This window comes from Struthio camelus, chromosome 2, assembly GCF_040807025.1.
Source record: "Struthio camelus isolate bStrCam1 chromosome 2, bStrCam1.hap1, whole genome shotgun sequence".
Taxonomy (NCBI): domain Eukaryota; kingdom Metazoa; phylum Chordata; class Aves; order Struthioniformes; family Struthionidae; genus Struthio; species Struthio camelus.
The window spans coordinates 131070501-131082999 of record NC_090943.1 but is presented as its reverse complement, the minus strand read 5'-3'; the positions used below and the strand labels follow the sequence as shown (position 1 = coordinate 131082999).

The following is a 12499-nucleotide window of genomic DNA, read 5'->3' as shown; positions in this document are numbered from 1 at the left end:
AGTACTCTAGTCTACACTTAAAATGTTACTACCTATCAAAAGAGTAATAGCTGCTCTAACTACATCAGGGTAGGGAGTCTTATATTAGTTTATACATTCTTCTGTTTTTCTCTGGTAAACTGAATCTTGTAAAGTGAGTTTCACGTTTGGCTGAGAAGGTGTACATGCACCCTAGGTTTCTGACTCAGTAGGTTTAACAGCCTTTTTCAATTGTTTTCCCATTAGCTGGCTTGGCAAGGACTAGTCGATCAGTTTTACCTCATTTCTCAGAAGGCTGATCTTTTTAATTATCACAAATGCATGAATGGCCTGTCTGACAGGCAGTTGCCTTATCCAGCTGTTGGGTTTTTTTTATATTTCAAGGTGAAATGCCTCCCTGCTTGCTGTCTATGGAGCTGCTGACTGTCCAAAGTTGGAGCAATTACCCATAAAACCCAGTAAGTACAAAAAACTTTCCAAGTCTAAGCAAAAATCTGTTGCTAAAACGCTATCAAGTAAGACAAGGAGCAAATGCTAATAAAGTCAGGACTTTTTTTTTTTTTTTTTTTTTTTACCATTTGCATAGGCTCAGGTGCACAAGTAGTCCTAAATTTGGAGGCTCCCATTTTAGAAGTTCTTATCTTCCTTCTCTTCTTGCAGTGCTTCTGGAGAAGCCATGGGAGTACACATGTGGCTATTATTACCTATTCGCAGCTAATTTCCTTTCCTTCTGCAGCCAAAGGAGCCCACACAGGCCAGCAGTTTCTTTGCCATTATAATCGCTGCCCTGGGGAAACATTCAGTCACGGAAGTCCATGAATATACAGAGCTTCTAGAAATCAAGACAGCGCACTTGCTAATAGGAACTAATTTTAGAGTATGGCTCTTCCTCCGAGCATCAATTCACTCCTTAGCCTTTGAAAAATTATTTAAGGTATGGCATTACATTCCAGCGATGCAGAGCTGAGTTCAGAGCCTTTTTACTCTCCTTATATAACACGACTAACATCTCTCCAATTACAATTCAGGTGTGGTATCAAAATACCACAAACTTGTTTCAGACAACCCTAAAGCCCACTTCCTGTCCTCAGTCATGCCATTAAAAAGAAACTTAATTTTCTAACATACGTATTTCAGGCCAATTGTGTAACTTACCAGATTAATGTCTGAAATCGTGCACATCAGTGCTAACATATTGCAGACTCAAAACCTCATGTATTATCTATATTCCCCCATGATGACAAAATTTCCTTGGGGATGCCCTCACTATTTCTGTCACTAGACAGCTGTATTAAATCAAGCTGATAAAAATTGCCCATCAGGTTTACAGAAATTAGAACCCATAATATTATGTAGTGGCCTCCCATAATAGCTGAGCATTTTACTTTTTGAAATTACTGAACTTATCTGTACTTCAGGAGATTACACTCACTATTAAACTTCTATTTCACTCACTGGAACGAAGTAACAAACTGAAACATAAATTCAGACTAAAATCACACACTGGCAGACTATTCTGTTATTATTTTTAAAATCCCAGCTACTAAAATATCAGGGATTCTACAGTCTGTGGTGGGCACGCTGGCCAGGAGGGACATATCAGGCAAGAGTGGAAAATACCGGGCTGGCAGGGGAGAAGAGCGTGGGTGGAAGCAAAGCTGCGCTGTACTTTTCCATCTTTAAAATTCCTCAGCTTCGCCAGGGGTTTTCCAGGACTCTGAAGAAACTTCAAGCAGCATCTTCAGCTCTTCCGAAGGACACGGCACCACCAGGCACCAGCTGGTTCGGAGCCCTTGTGGCTCAGCCCCCGCAGCCGCCTTGGACCACACAAGGGAAGAGGCACTGCCCGTCCTATGCTGCTGGCGCCAAACCTTCCCTTCCCTCCCCTCTTTCTGGTGTTCATCCTGCCTGGTTTTTCTTCAGTTGAAAAGTAAATCGACCTACCCAGTGTTCCTTTTGCTCAGTGTTCATTTCTGATGAATTTCACTTGTTTCTGACCTGTGAGCTCATTCCTTTGGGATCTTTGGTGAAAAAAGGTAGTGTTTTGAGTTGTCTTACATATAGCAAAATTTACTGAGTCAACAACTGAGCTGAAATTAGCAATTTTGCTTTAAATATAGTGAAAACTTAGCACACTGCAACATCAGATAATAGTCTACACAGTATTTCCTTTAGATATCTTCTAGGCACAAAAGATGCTTGCTTAACACATTCTGTTTTGAGTAACAGGTCAGTCAGCCAGCCACCACAGTGTGCTCAAAACTATTTTACAATTTGCTCCGTTTTACCTACACAAATGCTCTCCTTAAAATGACTTCTGGCAAGGCCTGGTTTTCAAATTTTAATCTCAGCAGGAACTGAAAAAAGGAAAAGATGTAACTAAGGCATAATTCAGAGCACCTGGCTTAGCGTTCTGGCACCTTTCAGTCCTACACGACACCTGAAGTAAAACATTGTGAACAAATCTAAAATAAATGCTGCAGTGACCTACAGCTAGCATATGAAACAGCAAATATCATGCCCTTATTAGCAAAGCCTCTATCAGAAGATACATCCAGCTAATTTATGGATTATCTGAAATATTATGACTCTAAAGGATAGCTTAACCAATGCAAAATGGAAAGAATACAACCACAGGAGAATCCATCCAGGATCTACTTTTTGCCAACTTTACCAAGAAATTGATTGAAAGCAGACAAATAAATATGGCAAGTAGTTGCTAATAACAAAAGTTTTCTAAATTTAAGCAACTGAAAATCAGGTACCTAGCTTCAGAGCAGCACTGGATTTCAAAAAGATAAACGCTGATATACCCTTCAAGCTTTCGTTCTAATCCTGTAAGCACTGAAGATAATAGGAGTAGAGGGTATGAAAACTGTAGCTCGAAGGCCCTACTGAGCTTGGTGCAACGGGAAAAAAGTGTTAAAATCAATATGTGCAGGGAAAAAAATGGGAGCAACCAAAAATACCCCAACAAACCAACAATAAAAATGAAAGCTACTGAAAAAGAAGCTATATTGAAAATGAAGATGAGAATCGAAGAGGAACAGAACAGAGGTACAGAATTAGTTAACATGCAATACTGTTTTGCAAGTACTTCATAAGATTTAGTTCATGTCTATTTTCTTTCAGTAATTCTTATGTCAACTCGTTCAAATCACAAGTGTAAACATACACTTTTTCTCTAGCTGCCTCTCTTCCAAACAGAAGAGAAAGAACTAGGAAAGGGAAAAGGAAAGACCAGGGTTCCCTAAGTCTCCTGTTAGCACTACCCAGTGTAGCATTACCCAGCGTATATGAATTTCTGGCCTTGTGACAGCACAACAGACGCACAAACTCCCAACTACCCAGCTACAAAGCAGGACATGACCCGTAGTTCTCTCTGCTGTAATACACTGACATATTCTTTCCCACCATGAAAAAAGTTCTCTTTCTTTCTTCTGGGCACTTGGAAGGGGTTGAGGTATGGAACTGGCTGACTCAAGGGAAATGAGCTTGCATACATGCTGCAGAGCGGCCCTTTGTCATAAACTTTGCTAACTCCAGCCAAAGCGCCCAGATAGTCCAAACAAGTTGTGCTGAAAGCACTGTAGTGCTGGGGGGGGGGGGGGGGAAGGGGGAAGACCTATCTCCTAAATTCAGTTAGGAGAAGCAATCAACTTGTAACCTAAATTGACTTCATTACAAAGACAAGTTCTCAATGAAACTGCAGTTAAGACTCAAAAGGCAGACAGTTCTTCACTTCTTGTGCAGAGCCATCACTTCTAGGGGTTCCCTAGGGAAACCAATCCCCTCTTCCATCTGTGCTGTTTCAGGGACTCAGGCTACAGCCCTAACGTCCCCTGTAGCTGCTGATGGGTTTGTAGAGGCACCCTTGGACTTGGAGCTGAAACTCTGGCAATTCTGGTGATGATTCACAGGAAGGAAGATAATTCAGCTTGCTCTGCCTTTAGAGTCCAAGGGCAATCTTCTATTCTCTCAGCTGTGAGACTCATAACTAAATCCCACTCTTACCACTACAGTCATCAGGAGTAACAACTATGCCAGGGACTGAGTGAAGAATGTGCCATTTTTTTGTAGGGTCATGTCTTACAGTAGAATCATTTTCAAAAGACATGTAAAAAGCATTTAAAAAATGAAAAAAGTAAAACTGAGTTGATGCTTCCTAAGTGTAATAAAGGCTTTTAAAAATGCTCCCATGATGAAAAAAGACTTACAATAGACTAAAAAAGAAAATGTGAGGCTACAGAAAGATTCTAATATGGTTGAATTACTTCTCTGCCCTTTCAGAATGAATAGATGGAACCCATTCCCCTACTTCAAGCATTCCCTGATCAAAATTTTTTTCATGGAGAAACAGCAGGTCAAGTTTGTTTTGTGTAACTGCCTGTATTACCTATGCAGCAAAGGCAGAAAGCTATGTATCTTTGAATGAGACGGTAGAGAGAATTCCGGTCTGCTTAACTTTCAATTAACAAGTCAGCTGACTTTCTACTCTCTTTTGGCTGTATAAGCTCTTCACGGCAATTAAATCTAGGTAGTGAAGTAGCTACCGAATGACAGCTAAGGCAATCTAGAGGAAATACAAAGCATCTCCATCCATTTAGAATCTAATCCAATTGCAACAGCAGTAGTTTTGGTGACCCTTTACAAAATGGTCAGGACATCAAGCAGACAGATAAAAGTTTCCAGCTACAGGATACTAGATCCCAAGCCTTCAGTTCCTGGGAAAAGGCATTTACAAACTGTTGCTTCACAGCCACTTCCATGTCTAAATTTTCGAGCTTCACTGGGGAAGCTTGAAACCCAAGTTTGGACATCGTTAGCCTAAATCAGAATTGCAGCGGAGCTCTGGAGAGAAGAAAGGCATTGTTCTCCAAGAAAACAGCATTTCCGAGCAGGAGCAGGTGCAAAGGGAGCTTTCAGACTTAGAGGCTGACACTTGACAAATGCCGAGTAATGAAAGTAAGGGACACTACACTGACAATGCAGGGGAACGTACACCACTCATGATGTTAAATCCCACAGCTAGAAAACTTCAGGGGAAAGCCTGCCCACTGCACTCATTCAATTCATTTTATGAACACATTACTTGCATGGCTGCAGAACCCTCCTTTTCTCTAAATACTAAGAGAGATGGTCTAGGATTTCACTATGAAGAAATTGTTATCAATCCCACTGCGTGGCGGGAGACTAAAGTGGAGATGAGAAGTAAAAATTACCTATTTCCCTTACCTCAGCCAAAATATAGGGTAGTAAAACCACATAGCGGTTCTTTAAATAATTATAAGGAATCATGCCTGATGCCTGATCAGCATTTTAACATAGAAATGTTACAGAAGTGCCAGAGAAGCATGATACTGAACTGGACCCTCTGAGTGCTAAACTGTCTGTGCAGAATACATACGCACAAGTCTTTTAAACAGTCCTGCAGTCGCTTCACTGGCTTCTCAAGATGCTAAGCCCAGCTGAGAGCACAGCGCTTTTGGACAACAGCTCAGTCTGCCCAGCTGACTGTGCAAACAAAGCAAGGACAGGTTTCTAGAGAAGATGGCTGATGGGCCCATTTTTATAGTCAGCCTTTGGCTAAACCAAGATGCGGCTTTCACTCAAGTGTATTTCAGGACTAAATCTCAGCATGCTGCTCTTCCACGTGTGAAATACAGCAAGCAATAAAAACATTCCACATTTTTGCTAGTTTCAGCTTCAATGTCCTTTTGATTCATAAAATATAGCTTGCTCACAGGGATGTTGCAACAAATAAATGTACTACTATGTTTGTAGGGTTTACCAATTATACGGATCAATGCTGAGAAAGCCATGTAGGAACTAGCCTTTCCCGGTATTCGATAGCATGAAGCATATTCACTGTGTTTCATGAGTGGTCACAGGCTGAATGGTGAGAATAAACTGCAGTACTGGTCAGCTGTCTCACTCCCCCCAGACTGTCCCTCCTGTTCAGCTGGAAAGCTGATTCTCTCTCGGAAAACCTCAGTGATCTCACAGCGTACATATAAAGGACGAAACGCCCTCACCAGGCTCCAGCTCTTGTCCTCCACTGGCATCCACCGCTTGACAGCATAACCCCAAAAGTGTCCAGGGCAAAACAAGTCAATCCAAGCGGCACAATGATCCCGTGCCTCCCACGCCTACATGCAGGAAACGGTGCATTACAGAGACCCAGTTCACTTAACAGCCACGCTCTGCCCCGGGACTCAGCAGGCAAAGGCATAGTGTTTCCGAGGAAGTGCATGAAGCTATTCGTCCTTCCGTCTCCCTCCAGGTGGGAAGTGGATCTAGTGGCAGATATAACTAGAAATATAGTAAATATAACTAAAAGAATTATAAACATATGTACAGGCTTTTGAGCAGACTGTAAAAAAACATGACAGGTACACTGGGTAGGCAGTTATAAAATACTGCTAAGGCGGCGGTTTCCACACAGAGTACAGTCACACTGAAATGGCTTATCTAATGTTAGAAATAGCAGCCCACAAATGATCCCCGCAAAAACAAAGCCAGAGTCCAAGTATTTCTGAAACCAGTCTAAATATTTATTCTTCCTTCAGGTTAGGAAACGGCTTTGTTTTCTGGCTTTCATACCATGATCTCTACCAACCACATTTAAACAGGTTTACCCAATATTTCATATATTCTCTCATAAAAGTTCTATCTTTGCATTTGTAATTATTCTGTGTTCTCAAAACCAAGGAGAGCTTGCATTAAATTAAACTGGCTTAGACCTTTTCCTCACAGCCCTTCATAACCAGCTTATACAATTCTGGAATCTGACAGCGCAGCATCCTTAGCAAAGACAATCATTCATCCACTACTCATTTTTGGTGGGCACAGGTAAAAGGCATTCCTGCATGGCGACATGTATTTATTAATGCAATATTTCTGTAAAAACTAATATTGTCTTTCTATGCATATATTTTCAAAGTAAATTCCTTTTTATTGCAATAATTATTGGCAAAACAAGCAAGACATTTTGAAAACTATTCAGGCACTATAATGCTGCTTATAAACGTCCCCTTTCCAAGTGCCACTGTTAATTTTAGGAGCAGCTTTTATAATCCACATTACAATCACAAGGTAAACTCACAAAAGCTATTCAAGACAATCTACTGGATCTGCAGAAAAATGCACTGGGTTTAAGTTAAGTTTTAGAATTTGACAGCAGAAACACCATCAAGAGTACAAAAAAGGACTTATGAAATCCAGTTTGATTCCAAATGAAATACATGGAATTTTACCCTAACATAACAAAAAGGAAACCTGTATATGGCAGGCAACTGACTGTAGACATGCTACTTTGCAGCAAAGCATAGAAGGGAAAGGCACAAAAAACAGTGTAGTGATTGCACAGTCTTGAGACAAAGTGTGCAAGTACGATTTGGGATGATTTGTGATTAAGAGAGCCAGTTCTTCTCATATTTCCTAGGAATCTGTTACAATTATGACCTGTCTAATATTATACATTTTCTCACAGTTAGCATTATGGTATCAAAGCATCAACAGGTATAAGGGCATGAGGAAACAAAGGTAGCGCTGCCTTCACAAAGAAAAAGCTTCCTGCACATCGCTATCGCTATCGCTATGCAAGTGGCCCAAATGCACGCATCACTGCCTGGCACCTTTGTCCTACTAAAAACAACATACCACCTTGTAAACTGGCATTGTGCCACCCTGACAGATGGACTTAAGTGTAGGCAGCCAAGAGACTAGGCATACACATCAAATATGTTTTTTGAGAGCAGGACTTCCAGCCAGGAATGTTAAAACAGCTGTCCACATTGAGCTTGCATGCCTATACTTAAGAGGATATGCTAGTGCCACTCGAGCCCTGAGCTGGATTAACTTGGAAAATAAAATAGCTTCCACAGCCACATAAGGTGAGTTTTTGCAGAATTAGGATTAGTGATACTGAGGGGTGTTTACTGACCTACAATTAGTGAGAAAACTTAAAGAGTTGTAAAGAAGTCTTAAAATTTGCAGCTCTATGGAACTTTTATAACATGTATGCTTGTACACAAATGCTTCTCATTTGAATATATGTATACCTGTTTGTTAACTCTCAGAAAAAAAAGAGTGCAATGCAAGCATGCTACAAACAAATATGTTAATGACTTTCCATTTTGAGTTAGAGGATACTAATTTTTTTCCCAAACTTAACTGTCTTCACTGAGACACATTCTCATGTGAATTGGATCTGTTTCACTAGGCTTTCTTTTCTTTTCAAAATTTCTGAACTTCCACGGCCCAGTACTATACTTTTCATTTGCTCATGTCTACATGCATAGAGGTATTTTACATTCTGATATCATTTGCATAACTTGCCCCAGTAATAAAACCATGCTGCCTCGAGAAATGAATATTGCATAACGTCAGACGTGGTGGTGACTGAGTGGCAGAGTCGTGCCCTAGCCATATTGATTTTGTCCCCTGCCCCTCTACCCATGCATCCATCCTCGCAGGACATGGCACTTTCCAAACCTCTGAGATGATTCAAAAACCATGTTTGTTCACACCAATGTGCCAGATGATATTCTTCCCCCCATGCCCCCCAACTCAGATTTTACTTCTGTGCCTCAAAAAGTCACGGGCCTAAGTCTAAAGAGAGATAAATACTCAAACCTGAACTAGTTAAAAAGTTTCCTCAGAATTTCAGGCTAATCAAAGAGCTCACAACGTCATGGTTTCCAACAGAAAGCAACACTTACTTCCAGCCCTGTGTGGCTTAAAGACTGAAAGGAAGTGATATATTTTACTGAACGTGCTCATTTTAATTCTTCTCACTATGAGCCCTGCACAGCTGGATAGCTGGTGTACATTTTTCATTTATACTTTAGTTGGATATCTAATCTTTACTTTTCTGAATCACTACTTATGGACTTTGAATCTGTGATGGCATTCCCAGTGTAGCTCAGAGCTGAACTCAAGTCCCTAGCTATGGGTCACATACAGTCAGTCTCTGAGCAGCTGCTAGCGTGCTTTTACCTTTGTTAACTTTAAAGGCGATCTTCGCAACAATTAACAGTTATCTGAATCATTTGTAACAATGTAATTGTAATAAAATTTTGCTAGGAGCACTTCAGTAGCGAGCACGGTTTCTCTGGTGCATGAGGATTTCAGAAGCCCGACCTTGCTTCCCCCTTTGGCGAGGACTTTCCTCCTCCTCTGACACTGCTCATCTCTTTCACCCTCCAGTCTTCTTCTACAGCCACTCCACTTCCTTTTTCTTTCCTTGAGGTTTTTGAGGACTGTGTGAAATCATCTATCAGCAAAAGTTTTGGTCCCCTTTCCGCTGTTCCAAACTACAGATACAAATCTTAACAAGAAGATTTATTTTTACTTTTTTCTTAGTGCTAATAAAGTTGATTCCTGGTCAATTTAAATTTCTGTACCAGTTAACCTTTCTCAAAGGAGAAGGAGAGAGGGAAAATACTTGGTTGCCTATTCAATATTTCTTCAGGCAGAGTAGGAGTGCTGTGAAAAGGACAGAAAAAATACAGGTAATACTATCTTTCCTTCTGAAAACCAACAATGCCTCAGGCTTTCTCAAGACATTGCACATAGAACTGGCTTTACAATGGTTCAGGGAACAGTCAAATTGCTGGAGAACTGGTCAAAAGGAATATAAAAATACTGATCCAGCTCTACTACTTTCGCTTACTAAGATGATCAAGATAGAATGATTGTATCCAAGGCTATCCCAAAGATCAACTGAAAATGGTAATGCTGAGCATCCAAAACCATTTAGTAGTTCTCTCAGACCAGTAAGTGCCTCCCCTTATTTGAAAGCTATCTGTCAGAGTGAGATTCATTGCTCATAAAATTATCTAAGATACTAACATAAATTCAGAGGCCAGTGAACCTTCTTATGCACACTATAAGGAAGTTATGCTGTTAGTTATAACCTCTAACCACCAGAAGAGTTTGGTAGCCAGTTATGTGAGAAACCCCTTTCCACATGGTAAGAATGACTTTCAATGGGAGCATCTGTATCTGCCAAAAGCCAGGTGCTAGCTATTAACAGATAGGAGGAGTGTCACTTTGATAAGTGTCATTTGAGCTCCAGTGAAGGTTTTACTTTCTGTTTTATCAACGCTTTTAACTCATTCTTAGCTCCCAGACGATTTACTAAGGACCGCCACAATTCATTGCTTATTATAGATAAATAAACGCTGCAAAAGTAAAACACGGCTGATCTTTCGAAACATTATAAAACATTATGCTATAAAACATTATTGTTATAGTGACTCCAGGCTAAAAGCAGGCTGATCAAAATTTAGAAATATATTGCTTCTGTATTAGCAAAAAAAAATGAAGGGGCACGGTTAGCTTTAAAAGGGCTCCCTGAAGAGGTTACCTGCTAATGCCAAGTCCTGAAAAGCATGAGAGAAAGCAGCCGTCTCTGATTCCCTGATACCTTATCCCGCACCCTGGAGGGTGCGAGTACAGTCACTTTTACGCACACACTGTTAGTTTCACCTGTTACTGCTGTTCACAGTTCCGTAATGAAGGGAAGAAAATATTATAAAACAGGAAAGCGCGGCAAGTTTACTTCAAAGTTTACTTGAAAAGGAAAGCCTAGCACCACCACAGTACAGAAGGCACAGAGCAGAAGTGCCTTTAACTGGAACACCTTGGAAAGATGTGTTTTTTAGCGTTTCAAAGCACCCTTCACTTAGCTGCCTTACCTAGGTAAAGCGAGGCGTTTTCTTTCTTGACATTGTCATCTAAGTAGGTTGGTCCCAAGGTATAGATGGGTGTCGAGCCCATGCCAATGAGGATTTGGGCACAAATGAATAAAGCTACATAGAGGGAGTGATCGTTTCCGCCAGAGTCCTTGACACAGGCCGGCGAATCCAGCGGCTCTTTGGCGGTGTTATTGCCAGTCATGCACAAGCCCTCGTTACTGACGGAGGAGTTCAGTTCCTGGATCTGGTACGGCGGAGAGATGAAGTGAGGTAACGAAAAAAGCGCAGCCCCCAGCGCAATGAAAAACCCACCTACGGCCAGCCAGAGCGGCCTCCGTCCGCGCCCCCCGAAGTAGCTGATGAACACCACCACCACCAGGCTCCCGATGTCGAAACAGCTGACCAGCAGCCCCGACTCCGAGCTCTTCAGGCTGTATCTCCTCTCGATGGTGGTGATGACGCTGCTCAGGTAGCCGGAGACCATGAGGGACTGGATGAAGGTCAGGAAGCACATGCACACCAAGAAGAAGCGCGAGTCGGCCAGCGCGGCCCTGAGGCACGCTCCGGCGGGCAGGCCCAGCAGCGGGGCGGCCGGGGGCACGCCGGGGGCACCCCCGCCGCCCGTCCTCCGAGGGCAGCTGCCCACCGCCGCGGCCCGCGCGGCCCCGACGGCAGCCCCCTCGCCGGCCGCCGGGTCCGGGCCCGGGCCGCCCGCGGGAGCCGCCGCCGCGGCGGAGCTGGGCGGGCAGCGGCCGCCGCCGTCGCCCCCGGCCGCCAGGGGGGAGGCGAGCGCGGCCCGGCGGCCCCGCGGCGCCGCCGCGCTGAGCGCCGGCAGGCTGCGGCAGCGCGGCGCCTCGGCCCGGCCCCCCGCCGGCGGCGGCTCGGCCGCGGGGCGCCGCTGCGCGGGGCTCTGCGGCGTCGCCATCTCCGCGCGCGGCACCGGCCTCACAGCAGCCGGCTCGGCTGCATCGCGGCGTCGGGCCGGGCGCGCCGAGGCGGCCGGCGGCCGGGCAGCATAGCGGGGAGGGAGCGAGGGGAGGGGACGGGGGTGGCTCTAACGCCGGCCGCCGGCCGCCCCGGCGCACGTGTCAGCCAAAGTCCTTTGTGGCTCCATCCTCGCTGGCTGTGGCTCCAGGGCCCGGCGGCTGCCGCTGGCCGGCCGCACATGCTCGAGGGGCCGCGCTCAGCCGCGGGGAGCCCCGGCGCCGGCCCCGTCGCGGGCGGGGGGCGCCGGCCGCTGTCGCCGCCGCCGCCGCCGCTCCGCCGCCCGCATCCTGCTGCCTGGGCGCCGCGGCCCGCGCTGACAGACCTCCGCTGGCGGCTGCCGACCTGCGGGCCGAGAGCAAGGGCGGCAGGTCAGCGGCGCGGAGCCCAGCGCGCCCGGCCGCCTCCCTCCCTCCGTGCCTCCCCGCCCCTCTGGCGACTGCGGGCAGCACCCGGGAGCCCCCGCCCCAGCCCCCCTCTCCCCCCCCCCAACCCCAGAGGGGAGGACGGCAGAACGCCCCGGGAGCGGGTCCGTGGGGTGGCACATGGCCCGGGTTTACGTAAGAGCAGGGGTGGACGTCTATGTCCAGGGGCCTCGGGCAGCCCGCGACCCTTTCATTTGGAGCCCGATGCGACAGCGAAAGGTCGCCGTGCCAAGCCCTTTATTTGCAAGCCTAAAAATAAACACGCTGAAAAAATAGTCCCGTTACAACCGCCCAGCGGCCCCGGGCAGGGCAGGGGGAGCGGGCGGAGGAGAGGGGGACAAAGCCGGGCGGGAGCGATGCAGGGGGGCGCCGGCTCCGGGCACCCCCGGGGGCGAGCCAGGGTGCACC

At 45.3% G+C, this 12499-nt stretch overlaps 1 protein-coding gene across 1 annotated transcript in view; it reads right to left on the bottom strand.

Moving 5' to 3' along the window:
* The window catches only part of SLCO5A1 (solute carrier organic anion transporter family member 5A1), an 83860-nt gene extending 72253 nt beyond the window's left edge, over positions 1-11607 (bottom strand). The window contains exon 1 of the mRNA XM_009668371.2: positions 10683-11607. Coding sequence (XP_009666666.2) covers positions 10683-11607 — 925 coding nt within the window. The remainder of the gene's footprint in view (positions 1-10682) is intronic.
* Positions 11608-12499: the final 892 nt, after the last annotated feature.